Source organism: Pseudophryne corroboree, chromosome 9 (assembly GCF_028390025.1).
Source record: "Pseudophryne corroboree isolate aPseCor3 chromosome 9, aPseCor3.hap2, whole genome shotgun sequence".
NCBI lineage: Eukaryota > Metazoa > Chordata > Amphibia > Anura > Myobatrachidae > Pseudophryne > Pseudophryne corroboree.
The window spans coordinates 331,286,300-331,304,476 of NC_086452.1; the positions used below are offsets into that span (position 1 = coordinate 331,286,300).

Consider the following 18,177-nt stretch of genomic DNA (forward strand, 5'->3'; position numbering starts at 1 on the left):
TCAGCTAGCAATCAACTCTGAATGACCCCCAAGATGCGGCTGTATACACACAGTGTGCGACTGCAGGATAGACAAGGTCACACACTGAGGAGAGCAGAAGCTGCATGTCAGTGCAGTTGTCTCTCCTAGGAACAACTCACTCAGACTGTGCACAAAGTGTCAGCATCTGGAGTCTTACCTCCGGTTCTGGTCCCTGCGGCCTCCCTGTTAGCCGGCTGGTGTGGCTGCAGTGGATAGGAGCTGCGGCCGCGAGGTCCTCCGGTGCAGCTGACGGGTGTCTGGAGGCCGGGGTCCGGGTCCTGGGGTGCGGAGCATGGCAGCCGTAGGTGTCTGTTTCCAAGTGTTCTGTTGCTGGAGTGCGGCATCTGGGAGGCTGAGGCCTGAGATAGTGGCTGTGTGTTGGTTCCACATGTGTCCTCAGTGCAAGGAGCCGCCATGTTGGAGACCAAGCCAAGCCAATAGGTATCCCAGTTCGCATCCAGCCAATCATTTATTAATCCCTAATAAAAAGAGGTTGATGCTTAGTCATGGTGGCACTGCTTCAAGTTACTTGCTGCTGTAAGGTGCTCAAGCTCTGTGCTCCCAGGTTAACCCCTGGTATCCTAGTTCTTTTGTGGCTGCCCAGTAGTCATTTCTGTTATTGCAGTGCTTTGCTCCCAGTCCACCTGCTCTTTCGGTTTAACCGCTGGGTCCTCTATCTGGTAGAGGGTCTCCGTTTGCTGACGGTGCTCATTGTGTATGATTGAGGTCTCAGTAAAGCTGAATTAATCTTTCTTCAGTGTATCGTTCTCGTTCATTGTCCTCATTGCGTACCCCTCTACATCTTCAGGCCTAAGTCTTCAATCCATGAGTAAGAACTACATTCAGCCACCTCGTTTCCTTCCTTTGCCGATAGCTGCTCCCTCAGTCAATTATCAGTCGTCAGATTCCCAACTCAAGCCAAGCGTGACCGAAAGCACCTCCTCCTGCACTGAGCTGACACTAGGAGGCAAAATACTAGAGCAGGGAAGCTGTCTCTAGTGCTGGGAATGGAGACAGACAGTAGAGTGATCCATTCTCTAACCCCCCTCCCCCCCTCGCTCAAGGCTGTCTCCGGTTACATACATTTGTATAACACTTCATCAAAAACATTTCTCAGTAAAGTTTTCCTGTAACTAAAAACACATTAATAAAGCATGGTAAGCAAACAGTAAAACAAATCAACATTTCTCAGAAGTATTCCAGTCCACATTTTGTTATGAACATATCCAGCAAGTGTGATGACAGTCCCTTTGTCAACATATCAGCAGCATTGCTCCCGCTTGCTATGTAATCTACATTGACAGACTTGTTTTCCACTAACCCATGGATAAAGTGATGTCTAATGGCAATGTTTTTGGACCGTCCATAATGCTTGAGACTGGAAGACAAATCAATTTCTCCCTTGTTATCACATGCAATGTTGATAGTCTCACTGTGGTAAAGAAGGATAAGCTCATATAAAGCCTCCTTTATCTATAAAGCTTCTTTTGCAGTTTCTGTAAGTGCCATGTACTCCGCCTCAGTGTTGGATAGGGCAACAGGGGGTTGCTCTCTGCCCACCTAGCTGACGGCTGCGCCTGCCAAAACGAACAAGTATCCCATGTAGGAACGACGGTCATCCTCATCTGATCCCCACGGTATAAAAAAAAAATTCCAAAGTCGTACCTTTTGACTTTGTAAACACCAACTTTAATGAACTTGTACCTTTTAAGTACCTTAAGATTTTTTTGACTGCAATCCAGTATTGCCTCCCAGGGTTAAATGTAAACTGGCTTGCCTGGCTCACTGCATGTGTGATGTTGGAGCGAGTCCCAATACTTGCATACATTAAGCTACCAATAGCATTTTTATAAAGAACCTCTCTCATTTCCTCTATCTCCTCCTGGCTGGTTGGTGACACGGCCTTTACCATCTTTATGCTCTTCTCAATTAGAGATGAGCGGATTCGGTTTTACTCGGTTTTACTCGGTTCTCAAAACCGAATCTTATTGGCTCACGGATGTCACGTGTTTTGGATAGCCAATAAGATTCGGTTTTGAGAACCGAGTAAAACCGAGTAAAACCGAATCTGCTCATCTCTATTCTCAATATGAGTGCTCACTGATTTTGCATCAGATATTCCATACTTGCGAAGTATTGCTTCAATATATGTCTGATGATCAACTGTAACAGTCCCATCCTTCAGGTTTTGTACAATCCTCATACCTAACAAATGATTTGCAGGGACTAAATCCTTTAGCTTGAATATTTGTTTCAGCTGCTGTTTTACATCAGTAATGTGCTCTTCTTGACCTGCTATCAATAGATCATCCACGTACACAACTATGATGAACCACTTTTCTTCTATAGTTTTGTGATATAAGCAGTGATCCGTCTCTGACCTAACAAAGTTCATCTCTAGCAGCACAGCATCCAGCTTTACAATCCAGCAATGACCACTTTGCTTTAGGCCGTACAAAGATTTCTTTTAAGAGGCAAACTTTTCCCTCTTTGAACATATTCTTGTCATAATGTTCAGGTGGTTCCATATAAATCTCCTCAATTAAGTCACCATTTAGGAATGCAGAATCAATGTCTAACTGGTATAACAATTAATCATGAAGTGTAGCAATGGCAATGACTAACCTCAAGGTGCTGTACCTTGTGACAGGCAAAAAGATCTCTCCGTAGTCGTTCCCAGATTTATTTGTGTATCCTTTAACAACAAGGAGGGCTTTAAAATGACCAATAGTCCCATCTGCATTCAGCTTTCTGCAAAAGGCCCACTTGTTTTTGATTGTCTTACGGTTATTCGGCCTGTCAACTACAGTCCATGTAGTATTATTATCCAGAGCTGACAGCTCTGTATCTATTGCTGACTTCCATTCTTTCCATTTACTACTTGATTTTTCTTCTTGTATATTTTGGGGTTCACAGTAAGCTATATTTGCATATTCCTCAGTGTATCTTTTGGATGGAACACCTTTATTGCTCCTCATGGAACTTCTGTTTCCTGATTGGGTGCCCACATTAACTCTTTCAGGTTCAGACATGCTATCTGCTGCCCGTACATCCAGCGATACATATTGTTGCTGTGATTCTTGTTCCACTGTTTGGTGCTGTCTCGTGGAACATCACATCTTTAGACTTTAGAAGACGTTTGTTTGTAATGTCCCAAAGCATGTATCCTTTGCTTTCTTCACAGTTTCCTAGAATAATACATTCCACTGACTTTGGATGTAATATCCGTCTTTTCTCCTTAGGTATATGTGCATAAACTTTACAGCCGAAGACACGGAGATGATTGACAGCTGGCTTTTCCTTGGACCACGCCTCCAGTGGCCTTTTACCTTTTACGGCTACTGTGAAAACACGGTTTTTAAGATATACTGCAGTAGACACTGCTTCCACCCAAAAGCTTTTCTCCAGGCCTGCGTCACTCAACATAGTCCGTCCTCTATCAACAATTGTACGATTTGCACGCTCACTCACACCGTTTTGTTCTGGCATGTAAGCAATTGTTAGTTGATGCTATATGCCATATTTTTTCAGGAGCTGTGCTAAAACTCAGTTGTCATACTCTCCGCCATTGTCGAATCTCAAGACTTTTAATTTCAGACCCGTCTGAGTCTCCACCAGGTTCTTGTATTCCGCAATTTTATTGCCAACTTTACTTTTAGCTATCATGAAATACACATGTCATCTTTGTGGCATCATCAATAAATGTTATAAAATACCTGTAGCCACTCATTGATTCCCTCTCCATCAGACCACATACGTCAGTATGCACTAGGGCTAGTGGTATTTCCGCTTTACTAGTAGACTTACTGTAGGAAATGGGGTGCGAGTCTGCTTTCCTTTTATACAACTCTTACACACAGGTTTCTCAGTATTGCTCACAGTGATTCCAGTTGCCATAACATTGAGTAGTTCCTGGACATTGTCATATTCCAGATGACCTAGGCACCTGTGCCACAGCTCAATCGACTGGTTTGAATCAGAGGCCGCCATTGCAGAACACTGCTCGGTGTCCAGGACATACAGTTGGTTGCACTGGGATGCTGAAGCAATTACAGTCCCTTTCTCATTTTGCACCATACATTTGCCCTTTGCAAACTGGACTCTGTAACCCTTTTTCTCCAGGACGCTTATAGCAATAAGATTGCTTCCCAATTCTGGCACGAACAAGACATCTTGGATGTCAGTAATAACTGTTTCACCTTTAATTCTTAGACACACTGTGATTGTCCAAAATTTTTAAGCAGTAAGGACTTTGTCTCGAATCCCTTTTACTGTAATGGGTTCACATGCTGTCAGTGAATTGAATCATTCCTGATTACAACTGAAATGCCTAGTGGCCCCCGAGTCCATGTACTAGCAATCCTTCTTGCGGCTATCTGCTACATTCAATGTTGACTCATTTGGTTTGTCATGCTTCTTCTGTGTACCACTGAAATTTCTCAGTCTGCAATCTGAGGCCTTGTGCCCCACCTTGTGACATTTAAAGCGCTTGAACTTGAGCTTTCTGGACTTAGTATCTTTGGTGAATAAGGCAGAACCTCCAGCATGTGTCTCGACAGGAATACGTTCTTGGAACTGCAACAGCTTGCCTCAAATTCTGGTGTCAGATTCTGTAACATCGCCCCTACCACTTCCTCATTGTCCACCTGTGCCCCTACAGATGCCAACTGCTGAGCTATTGACAGAATTTATCAATTTAATCATTCATGTCTTTACAGGCACTTAACTTTGTCCCGTACAGCATACGCCTTAAGTTTATTCTTCTCATCAGACCTTTGTCCTCATACGCCTGTTATGATTCCAGCACTCCTGACCAGAGGAGATCTTATGACAATGACCAGAGCGCTGGAATGGAATGCTGGTAACGGGAGCAGGAAAGACTAGTTGCCCCTGGCGCCCTAACTCTATTGTCTCACCCGTGCTATCGGAAATCCCTTGCGAGACTATGGTTTCTTGAGCCCTTGGCAGCCACGTTTGAAGAGCGGATTATGTCTGCCCAACTCCGGTGCCCCCCGGTCTTAATGAGAGACAAAGGGAAATCCGAGGCAGGATGATAACAAGAGGACCTCTGACTGACAACAGGCCAGGGGCAACAAGCTAACTAGCAAAGACCTGAAGTATGTGCGGAAAAACCGCCAGGGAAAAGGACAACCAAAAATCCACTTGTCCAATACTCCTACCCAGCACCGCCGGATACCAGAGTGGACCTGTGGAAGCGGAACCCTCCGCAAAATGCTCCAAAACACAAATAATAAATGGTAAAGCGGCCAAGCCGCAACACACGTCAAAGCCGCGACTCACGAACACCACTGGATGTTAAACGGTGATCAGTCAGGACTCCAGGAACAAGATGACAACTTCCGAGTACAGGACTACTGGAGACTGGAACGACCGGATACAGCAAGACTGGAAACAGACTCTCAGCAAACAAGGACAGCATGCAGGAAGCTATTACCGGCGTCTGTGAGAAGCCCTGAGAGTGCATATAAACAGGAGTCCTCCAATCAGCTGCTGACAGGGCTGATTACACAAATGCCGTGCAGCTGCCTTGCTGCACGGCCAGGAAACAGGTGCACAATCATTTTAACTGGACCCAGCAACGGGGAACGCGGTCCGCCAGTGGCGTCCCCGTTGCTAGGGTCCGTGCGGCTCAGTGCGCCCGGCGTCTAGCGTTGCCAGGGAGCCGGCGGCTGTACGCGTACGGCGTCCCTGGTTGCTAGGCGCCGGGCCGCACCGACGAGCGGACCCCGGCGCCTAACAACGTCATTTGCAGAGCTGCCCACATGTCTTTGGCTGACACCTTCCCGCTGATAATGGAGTAGACGTGTTGTTCCACGGCCAAGCCTATCGTTCCGATCACTCTATCCACTTCAACTGGGTTTGTGTCTGCTCCTGGCTCAATTGTGACTTTCTACAACTTATCCTGCTTAAGCTGCATCTCCATGGCAAATTTCCGCGTTGTGTAATTCTCTGAGCCCTTTAGCTTTGTAAAGTTCACGCTGTTCCCTGTACTGTACATTCTTCTCTATATTTAATAAAAGTACTCCTTCTTTAATCAGCTGTACTTTTATTTCTTATGTACCTCTGTTTTTAGAATGCTTTTCTGACTTGGGGTCCTGGGTCCATAACTTGTTGGCAGAGTGTTGCAGTGTCAGATAGGGATGTTAGTCCACACAACGGCACTTAACCAGGATCATTGGTTTATTCATATAACAGAGATAACAACTTGTAGTATATAGAAGATGTTCTGCAGCAGCAGGAACTCACAGTATACATGTGAAGCAGTACAGCGGTAACACAGCGTCTTAGTACACACAAGATATGGCTGTATACACACAGGGTGCGGCTGCGGGGTAGACAAGGTCACACACTGAGAAGAGCAGATGCTGCATGTCAGTGCAGTTGTCTCTCCCAGGAAGAACTCTCTCAGACTGTGCACAAAGCACCTCCTCTTGCACTGACACTAGGAGGGAAAACATTAGAGCAGGGAAGCTGCCTCTAGTGCTGGGAACGGAGACACCCAGCAGAGTGATCCAATGTCTAACATGGCAACCATAGGTAAGGGACACTTGGTAACTGCTGTACACGCATCTGTTGTAGAATGGAGTTCCCTTTGAATCTCTTCAACCGCTCTAGCTGATAATTATTTCCATTACTAAATCATTATTTACATTTTTACTGCAGCAGGAAAGAAGGCTGCCATTTCTTTTGTACAGGGAAATCAACATAGGTTTTTGTTTAATTTCATTTGTATTTATGGTCATATTTAATTAGATTTTATATTATTTATTGGTAAATTCTGCTTAACTACATTATTATATTGTGTACAAATATGGCAATGAGCAAATCATATTTAATCATACTTGCTTACTTTCTTGGACTCTTCCATAGAGGAGAGTGTGCAGGTAACTTTGGGGGGCGGGGTCTGGCTGTCATGTCATTAGGCCTCATCCCTGTAGTGGAAAATTGCCATGTTTCACGTGTCCTAGAGGAAGGGGCGGGGCTAAATGATACAAATTACATCATTTAGCTCCACCCCCTCAAAACAGAGCTGTTTTCTCCCACATGTATTTAATACTAACAGTATCAGGCAAACCTAGGACTATGGGCATTGGAGGTTGTGTCTAACTAAACATACGCATGGCTGCAAATACACATTTCAATGCATCCTTTTTTGTTTGCCTGTGTTGGAGTGCAAATGAGTACAAGAATGCATAAGCCATGTTATCCGCCTATATTTTAAACATGGTGCTCCAAATTACAGAATACAGTACACCTAACACATTTTCCAAAAAATCAGAAGATTTTGAGAACACACTATGGGGGTAATTCTGAGTTGATTGCAGCAGGAATTTTGTTAGCAGTTGGGCAAAACCATGGCCCTCATTCCGAGTTGTTCGCTCGCTAGCTGCTTTTAGCAGCATTGCACACGCTAAGCCGCCGGCCTCTGGGAGTGTATCTTAGCATAGCAGAATTGCGAACGAAAGATTAGCAGAATTGCGAATAGAAAATTCTTAGCAGTTTCTGAGTAGCTCGAGACTTACTCCTACATTGCAATCAGTTCAGTCAGTTTCGTTCCTGGTTTGACGTCACAAACACACCCAGCGTTCAGCCAGCCACTCCTGCGTTTTTTCCCTGAAACGCCTGCGTTTTTCCGCACACTCCCAGAAAATGGTCAGTTTCCGCCCAGAAACACCCACTTCCTGTCAATCACTCACCGATCAGCAGAACGATGAAAAAACTTTGTTACGCCGTGAGTAAAATACCTAACTTTTGTGTAAAATAACTAAGCGCATGCGCTATGCGAACCTTGCGCATGCGCAGTAAGCGACTAATCGCAGTATAGTGAAAATCGGCAACGAGCGAACAACTCGGAATGACCCCCCGTGTGCACTGCAGGGGAGGCAGATATAACATGTGCAGAAAGAGTTAGATTTGGGTGGGTTATTTTGTTTCTGTGCAGGGTAAATACTGGCTGCTTTATTTTTACACTGCAAATTAGATTGCAGATTGAACACACCACACCCAAATCTAACTCTCTCTGCACATGTTAAATCTGCCTCCCCTGCAGTTCACATGGGGGGTAATTCCAAGTTGATCGCAGCAGGAATTTTGTTAGCAGTTGGGCAAAACCACGTGCACTGCAGGGGAGGCAGATTTAACATGTGCAGAGAGAGTTAGATTTGGGTGTGGTGAGTTCAATCTGCAATCTAATTTGCAGTGTAAAAATAAAGCAGCCAGTATTTACCCTGCACAGAAACAAAATAACCCATCCAAATCTAACTCTTTCTGCACATGCTATATCTGCCTCCTCTGCAGTGCACATGGTTTTGCCCAACTGCTGACAAAATTCCTGCTGCGATCAACTTGGAATTACCCCCATGGTTTTGCCCAACTGCTAACAAAATTCCTGCTGCGATTAACTTGGAATTACCCCCCTTATACAGGTACTAGTATATCGTACAATATATCATCCCTTATTTATTCAAGCGGGTAGTTAGTTTTGTTTTTAGTGCTTGGTTTGAATTAATCTTTGTCCTTTATCCCCAGCTCTGTCTGAAGTAGCTGAAACTTATTATAACGCCATTAAGAAGATAGGTGAACTGGCACTACAGAACTCCGTGTGTCATGGACTGGGTAAGTGTAAGGAGAGAGAAAGAACTGGAGGATGCTTTGTAACATTTTTTAAATGATGCTTATATTGCATCCACCATGTGACTAATAAATGTCATAGACATGACTGCAAGCAGCACAAATATTGGGGGTGCTCAAGCACTCAAAGCATCTAATGAGCTGGCTCCTATGGACACACATGTAAGAGATTTTGGGGACAGCAGAACTTTGATCATTAGGGTCAAAACGTAAACTTATTTAGCTAAACTCCGCTTTCACTGCTGGTCATACAGATACAGTACACTGCAGTTTTCTCCTGTAACAAAATTATTACCAAACTGCATTCAACTATCAGTTTTCTACAAGTAGTACTGTAAGTATCAAATTGCATAAAATTCTACATGGAATACTGAAATATATAGTTTACCTTGTGCCCTACCGAACTGGGAGAGAGCATTTTGGCAAACTACTCTTCTGCGCAATGTGTTGGCCCCAACTGGTACCCAGCGCACATCACAGAACAGAAATCCAGGAAAGGAGGGTAGGCACTGGGCCTCTTCTGGCAGCGGAAAGCCCCTCCAAGCACCCCACAGGCAAGAGACTGGTGCTGTCAGCAACTGTGCCACCACATCACCATTGGGCTCTGGGTGGTGGTTACAGTCTCACTGCCCTAGGTATGGCAGTATTTTATGCTCTTTACATAATATACAGTGTTGTGACGGCATGTAGAGGAAGACAGCCCGAGGTGAGGATACTTATTTTGAGTTTTTGCTTCTTTATGCTTACTTCAGGCATAGCCAGATTAAGGTGGGGCATAGGGTACACTGAACACCATGCCCCCATCTGTAAAGGCCCCCTCCCCCCCCCCCCCCCCACATAAGCACAGTGATATCACTAGCTCTCCATCTGGTGCAGCAGCAGAAGCAGACAGCCAGAATGTGAGTAGGACAGTATGCAGTGTAGGCAGAGACACAGGAGTATCAGGTTTCATGAGCTACCAACTGAGCTTTCTGACCATAGGTGAGATGTGGAGTGGGGGCAAGGGAGGAAGGGGGGGGGGTGGGGGGGGGCTGATCCCAGCTTCTTCTCCTTCCTGCCTGGGTATCTGGGTCCTGTGTAACCTATTATCTAATGAGAGCATTCGGGTCTAAAGAGAGAGAGATGCACAGAGAGTCCTCCTGAGTCCTATCCTAGTGTGTAAGTAGCATCTGTCTATTCTAAGATGGTGACTTTTTTGGGTGTGACATTTTCAGCAGTATTCCACGCGGTCGGCTAGACTGCATGAATTACTCCTGCAGACACTGGCCGCAGCGCACAGCTCGCCCGGCCCTTGATGTATGGACTGATACCTTTTCAATAGATTAGCAAAAAAAGTAAATTTACGCAGATGAATGGTATCTGGTCTTTATGGCAATGTTTGTACACAGACTGAGATTTCCAGGGATGGGAGTGGCAGCAGTAAACTTTCCAACAAGTAGATTATGGTACAAGAAGTGAAAGGTAAATTAATGGAAGGTGTCCATGGTGACATGAAATGCCTGTATAATATATTGGGAGTGTTTGGACTTTGAACCCACTAAGAAGCAATTACATCCAGAGTTCTATTCTCCCAACCTGAACACTGACTTGTTCTAAACTGTATATAACACAGCAATCCTTTATTCAATTAGACATTCAGTCACTGGTTTCAGGGGCCAGTGCTAGGGTGTTCGGTCTCCCCCTGCAAACTATAAATTTGCGTCCTCCCACAAATGGGAGAGGCAGTGGGTGTCACTTGTGGAGAAGCAGTGGGTGACAAGCAGGGGTGTGCCCAGAACAAAATGACAGGGTCACCATGACAGAGGAAGAGGGGGGTTATTGGAAAAGTGGGCGTGACATTGCAAAGGGTGTGTGGTCTCAAATGCCATATTCATAAGACGGGGAGAGGGTGACGCTCTGAAGAAGCAGAGGGTAATAGAAAAGAGAGGGTTATGTGGAGATAGTGACACAGGGGAGAGGCAGAGGGTGAGGCAGGGGTGACTGGGAGAGATAGTGGGAGATGGAGAGGCAATGGGTAACAGGGAGAGGCAGAGGGTGACAGGAAAGGGTGACAGCCCCCTAAGACCACCTTACCCCCAATCCTCGATCCGGTGGATGCAGAGGTGTTTTATGGGGCCCTGGTACCCAGAAAAAGTGCATGCAATGATGCACCCCCCATAGTACCGACATGAACCAGATACTCCGCAGACATCACCACATACCCTTAGATTTATATACATTCCCACAGACATACCACATTGTTTGTGTGTGTAGATAAATAGACACACACACACTAGTAAATATATCTACCCAGCATCTGCAGATTGCCTCAGCACTCCACTCCTAGGGGCCAAGTCAGACGCTGTGTGTTTTCGCACACTGGGCGATCAGGTCTGAACTGCGCATATGCATGCGTCGCAGTGCGCAAGTGCATGCCAGAGATGCAATCTGCATCTCAGCCCAGCGATTGCCTCTGCCTGATTGACAGGCAGAGGCCTTCACTGGGGGGGAAGGGGGCAGGCCGACCCCGCTTCACTGCCGTTTTCAGGACGTGGTCTGGGCAACGCAGGCGTGCCTGGACTGTGCGGGGGGTGGGCTGTGGTGGCTGCGAAAAGTGGCCTACCAGCGCAGGTAGAGACTTACTCGCCGGGTGTGATAGCATCGCTGCCGTGCGATGCTATCGCACCCGTGCGGCAGGGGAAAGGCCAGACATACGAGGTGGACTAGCCCTGTGCTGGGCGTCCCCTCCACATGTCAGGGTGGCTGATCATAGCCGTGCAAAATTTTGAATTAGGCCCTTAGTGTCACGGCCCCCCATACGATTCCATCCGATTATACTACTTAACTTACTGCCCTTGTTTCCAGTCCTCTTTATTCCTGTCACTGCAATGAACACCTGCACATCTTAATGAGTGTGGCGTGCAAAATGGGAGCTGTGTTATGAGTCGTGCAAATTAGATGTGACATGCAAAACCATGTGCACTGCAGGGGAGGCAGATATAGCATGTGCAGAGAGAGTTAGATTTGGGTGGGTTATTTTGTTTCTGTGCAGGGTAAATACTGGCTGCTTTATTTTTACACTGCAAATTAGATTGCAGATTGAACACACCACACCCAAATCTAACTCTCTCTGCACATGTTATATCTGCCTCCCCTGCAGTGCACATGGTTTTGCCCAACTGCTAAAAAAATTCCTGCTGCGATCAACTTGGAATTACCCCCCATGTGAACACACACACACACACACACACACACACACACACACACACACACACACACACACACACACACACGTTATAGTAGTTTATTAGTATATATATATATATATATATATATATATATATACAGAGCCAAATCAGCCGGCAGTCAGCTTTGAACAACAGCATGCCCCGGTGCCTTAATCCTCAAAATGTGTACAATTCCAATAGTGGACAAAGAGGCACTCAAGAGGCTAATTGAAAGCAGAAATGTTGTATTGACATCAAGCGACGTTTCGGGGCAGAGCCCCTTCTTCAAAGCATACCAATACACCTGGTATTGAAGAAGGGGCTCTGCCCCGAAACGTCGCTTGATGTCAATACAACATTTCTGCTTTCAATTAGCCTCTTGAGTGCCTCTTTGTCCACTATTGGAATTGTATATATATATATATATATATATATATATATATATATCGAACAGAGATTGATATTGCGCCACTTGTGATAAAAACAGATATGTTGTATAAAGAATATTGGTAAGGTAAAATGACACTCCCCTATGCTGCTACTGGGGCGTCAGCTGGATCCCGCAAATACGTACAGGGATGGTGATTCCCTGAATAAAATTTATGAAAAAAAGGGGGGGATGAGGGATATAAAGCGACCACGGTGTCAGTGCAATAAGTATAAAATTGCCAATTCTATACAATAAAAGGTATTTATTAATGTACAATTAAGCATAAAAGAGACATTTAAAAAAATGGGACAACAATAAAAACACAACTGATCTAAAAGCACTTAAATGAATCATATAAAACTACAATAAAAGCAAGTATTAAGGTTTTTCCCCTTATCTTAAATGCGGTAGGTGAAGGTGACCAACGCGTTTCGTCTGATGAGACTTCTTCAAGGGGTAAGGGTACAATGAACCTACAAGTCTATTTATAGCAGTTATAGCATGGTGGGAGGGTCCCAGCTTTGCAGGGAGTCATGTGATACAATTATACATTAAATACGTTCAATCTACTACAAAAGGCAGTCTGAAAGATATCAGATCATTAGGAGCTACATGACAATAAAAACGAGTGAATCACAACATTTTAACAGTAGTTAAAAGGTTTAAAATTGTCTTAGGCATTGTAATTGCGGCACTTCCGCCACACTTCCGGTGACGGTAGACGCAAGACGTCACTTCCGCCCCACTTCCGCTGCCGTCCGCGCATGCGCCCGCGGCGGCGCGATGTTATAATACAGTCCTCAGTGTCTTCTACAAGTGTCTGTGATCCAGGGGAAAGGAGGAAGTCTTGTGTTATGTCCTCTCCCGGCGGCCATGTTAGATGGAACTTTGTCCATAGGATTTAAGAAAGCGGTGGCCATTTTTTTGTGTATCAAACACAGCCTTGCTCCGGTATCCATGGTAACCGTTCCACATATAAAAATAAAGATAGATGCATCAGGAATACATACTTTTATCAGTTCAAAATCATATATTAACAACTTAAAGATGGGTGGTGACATAACATAGTATTTATATTTATGATATTGGGCAGAAAATAAACGTGCAAGTGTAGGTGTTAATTTATAGTGCAATGGTGAATTGAATTAATATTAAAGTGCATGGAGAGACTCAGGATTAATTTATAGCTACAAATGCTAAGGTTCACATATTAAAGTGCTTGTGCATTAAACGTACAGGTGCAGGTGCTTATTTATAGTGACTAGGGATTCATTTATAACTAGAAATGCTAATATTCGCATTTAATATAAAGTGCCTATTAGTGATGAGCGGGTTCGGTTCCTCGGAATCCGAACCCGCCCGAACTTCACCTTTTTTTTTACACGGGTCCGAGCGACTCGGATCCTCCCGCCTTGCTCGGTTAACCCGAGCGCGCCCGAACGTCATCATCCCGCTGTCGGATTCTCGCGAGACTCGGATTCTATTTAAGGAGCCGCGCGTCTCCGCCATTTTCACACGTGCATTGAGATTGATAGGGAGAGGACGTGGCTGGCGTCCTCTCCGTAATAGAAAAGACTAAGAGTGACATTGTTATAATTGTGGGGAGGATTGGGGACGGGGAGCAGCTGTTAGGGAGTACAGTGCAGGGTTTTGATTATACCACCAGTGAGTTTAATCCTTTGTTTCTCTGCCTGAAAAAAACGCTGCGACCACCATATCTGTGCTCACTCAGTGTGCTGCACTGCTGCATGATATATCTGTGCTGAGTGCACTGCTCACACTGCCTAATTGTGGGGACTGGGGAGCAGTTATAGCAGGAGTACAGTGCACAGTTTTGCTGACAGTGACCACCAGTCCAGTATACATTTGTCTGCCTGAAAAACACTCCTGTGTATTTTTTTTTTTCTTCATACTAGTTTGTTTAGCAGTCTGCTGACAGTGTCCACCAGGTCCGTTATACAGTATATTATATATATATAAGCAGCAGTACGGTAGGCCACGGCTGTACCTACCTCTGTGTCGTCAGTGCACTCGTCGTCCATAAGTAATATAACACTATACTATCCATCCATCTACATTGTATACCTGTGGTGTTTTTTTTTTCTTTCTTCATACTAGTTTAGCAGTCTGCTGACAGTGTCCACCAGGTCCGTTATACAGTATATTATATATATATATAAGCAGCAGTACGGTAGGCCACGGCTGTACCTACCTCTGTGTCGTCAGTGCACTCGTCGTCCATAAGTAATATAATACTATACTATCCATCCATCTACATTGTATACCTGTGGTGTTTTTTCTTTCTTCATACTAGTTTAGCAGTGTGCTGACAGTGTCCACCAGGTCTGTTATACAGTATATTATATATATATAAGCAGCAGTACGGTAGGCCACGGCTGTACCTACCTCTGTGTCGTCAATCGTCGTCCATAAGTATAAGTAATACTATACTATCCATCCATCTACATTGTATACCTGTGGTGTTTTTTCTTTCTTCATACTAGATTAGCAGTCTGCTGACAGTGTCCACCAGGTCCGTTATACAGTATATTATATAAGCAGCAGTACGGTAGGCCACGGCTATACCTACCTCTGTGTCGTCACTCGTCGTCCATAAGTATAAATAATAATAGTATACTATCCACCCATCTACATTGTATACCTGTGGTATTTTTTTTTTTTTTTCTTCATACTAGTTTAGCAGTCTGCTGACAGTGTCCACCAGGTCCGTTATACAGTATATTATATAAGCAGCAGTACGGTAGGCCACGGCTGTACCTACCTCTGTGTCGTCAGTGCACTCGTCGTCCATAAGTAATATAATACTATACTATCCATCCATCTACATTGTATACCTGTGGTGTTTTTTCTTTCTTCATACTAGTTTAGCAGTCTGCTGACAGTGTCCACCAGGTCCGTTATACAGTATATTATATATATATAAGCAGCAGTACGGTAGGCCACGGCTGTACCTACCTCTGTGTCGTCACTCGTCGTCCATAAGTATAAGTAATAATAGTATACTATCCACCCATCTACATTGTATACCTGTGGTGGCTTTTAGTTGTGCGCAAAATATGGAGAACAAAAATGTGGAGGTTAAAAAAATAGGGAAAGATCAAGATCCACTTCCACCTCGTGCTGAAGCTGCTGCCACTAGTCATGGCCGAGACGATGAAATGCCATCAACGTTGTCTGCCAAGGCCGATGCCCAATGTCATAGTACAGAGCATGTAAAATCCAAAACACAAAAGATCAGTAAAAAAATGACCCAAAAATCAAAATTAAAAGCGTCTGAGGAGAAGCGTAAACTTGCCAATATGCCATTTACGACACGGAGTGGCAAGGAACGGCTGAGGCCCTGGCCTATGTTCATGGCTAGTGGTTCAGCTTCACATGAGGATGGAAGCACTCATCCTCTCGCTAGAAAAAAGAAAAGACTTGCGGCAAAAGCACAGCAAAGAACTGTGCGTTCTTCGAAATCACAAATCCCAAAGAAGAGTCCAACTGTGTCGGTTGCGATGCCTGACCTTCCCAACACTGGACGGGAAGAGCTTGCGCCTTCCACCATTTGCACGCCCCCTGCAAGTGTTGAAAGGAGCACCCGCAGTCCAGTTCCTGATAGTGAAATTGAAGATGTCAGTGTTCAAGTACACCAGGATGAGGATATGGGTGTTGCTTGGGCTGTGGAGGAAATTGACAAGGAGGATTCTGATGGTGAGGTGGTTTGTTTAAGTCAGGCACCCGGGGAGACACCTGTTGTCCGTGGGAGGAATATGGCCATTGACATGCCTGGTGAAAATACCAAAAAAATCAGCTCTTCAGTGTGGAAGTATTTCAACAGAAATGCGGACAACAGGTGTCAAGCCGTGTGTTGCCTTTGTCAAGCTGTAATAAGTAGGGGTAAGGACGTTAACCACCTCGGAACATCCTCCCTTATACGTCACCTGCAGCGCATTCAAAATAAGTCAGTGACAAGTTCAAAAACTTTGGGCGACAGCGGAAGCAGTCCACTGACCAGTAAATCCCTTCCTCTTGTAACCAAGCTCGCGCAAACCACACCACCAACTCCCTCAGTGTCAATTTCCTCCTTACCCAGGAAAGCCAATAGTCCTGCAGGCCATGTCACTGGCAAGTCTGATGAGTCCTCTCCTGCCTGTGATTCCTCCGATGCATCCTTGAGTGTAACGCCTACTACTGCTGCTGGCGCTGCTGTTGTTGCTGCTGGGAGTCGATCGTCATTCCAGAGGGGAAGTCGGAAGACCACTTGTACTACTTCCAGTAAGCAATTGACTGTCCAACAGTCCTTTGCGAGGAAGATGAAATATCACAGCAGTCATCCTGTTGCAAAGCGGATAACTGAGGCCATCTAGGTTCCACTTCTCTAGGCAGGCGATACCGAGAATGTACACGGACGTCAGAAAAAGACTCACCAGTGTCCTAAAAAATGCAGTTGTACCCAATGTCCACTTAACCACGGACATGTGGACAAGTGGAGCAGGGCAGACTCAGGACTACATGACTGTGACAGCCCACTGGGTAGATGTATTGCCTCCCGCTGCAAGAACAGCAGCGGCGGCACCAGTAGCAGCATCTCGCAAACGCCAACTCGTTCCTAGGCAGGCTACGCTTTGTATCACCGCTTTCCAGAATACGCACACAGCTGACAACCTCTTACGGCAACTGAGGAAGATCATCGCAGAATGGCTTACCCCAATTGGACTCTCCTGGGGATTTGTGGCATCGGACAACGCCAGCAATATTGTGCGTGCATTACATCTGGGCAAATTCCAGCACGTCCCATGTTTTGCACATACCTTGAATTTGGTGGTGCAGAATTATTCAAAAAACGACAGGGGCGTGCAAGAGATGCTGTCGGTGGCCAGAAGAATTGCGGGCCACTTTCGGCATACAGGCACCGCGTACAGAAGACTGGAGCACCACCAAAAAAACCTGAACCTGCCCTGCCGTCATCTGAAGCAAGAGGTGGTAACGAGGTGGAATTCAACCCTCTATATGCTTCAGAGGATGGAGGAGCAGCAAAAGGCCATTCAAGCCTGTACATCTGGCCACGATATAGGCAAAGGAGGTGGAATGCACCTGTCTCAAGCGCAGTGGAGAATGATTTCAACGTTGTGCAAGGTTCTGCTGCCCTTTGAACTTGCCACACGTGAAGTCAGTTCAGACACTGCCAGCCTGAGTCAGGTCATTCCCCTCATCAGGCTTTTGCAGAAGAAGCTGGAGGCATTGAAGGAGGAGCTAAAACAGAGCGATTCCGCTAGGCATGTGGGACTTGTGGATGGAGCCCTTCATTCGCTTAACCAGGATTCACGTGTGGTCAATCTGTTGAAATCAGAGCACTACATTTTGGCCACCGTGCTCGATCCTAGATTTAAAACCTACGTTGGATCTCTCTTTCCGGCAGACACAAGTCTGCAGGGGTTCAAAGAACTGCTGGTGAGAAAATTGTCAAGTCAAGCGGAACGCGACCTGTCAACATCTCCTCCTTCACATTCTCCCGCAACTGGGGGTGCGAGGAAAAGGCTACGAATTCCGAGCCCACCCGCTGGCGGTGATGCAGGGCAGTTTGGAGCGACTGCTGATGCTGACATCTGGTCCGGACTGAAGGACCTGTCAACGATTACTGACATGTCGTCTACTGTCACTGCATATGATTCTCTCACCATTGAAAGAATGGTGGAGGATTATATGAGTGACCGCATCCAAGTAGGCACGTCAGACAGTCCGTACGTATACTGGCAGGAAAAAGAGGCAATTTGGAGGCCCTTGCACAAACTGGCTTTATTCTACCTAAGTTGCCCTCCCTCCAGTGTGTACTCCGAAAGAGTGTTTAGTGCCGCCGCTCAC

The 18,177-nt window shown here is 45.5% G+C and overlaps 1 protein-coding gene across 1 annotated transcript in view; it reads left to right on the forward strand.

The window, feature by feature from the left end:
- BAIAP2L2 (BAR/IMD domain containing adaptor protein 2 like 2) overlaps positions 1-18,177 on the forward strand; it is a 216,787-nt gene that overhangs the window by 24,230 nt on the left and 174,380 nt on the right. The window contains exon 3 of the mRNA XM_063941534.1: positions 8,572-8,658. Coding sequence (XP_063797604.1) covers positions 8,572-8,658 — 87 coding nt within the window. The remainder of the gene's footprint in view (positions 1-8,571; positions 8,659-18,177) is intronic.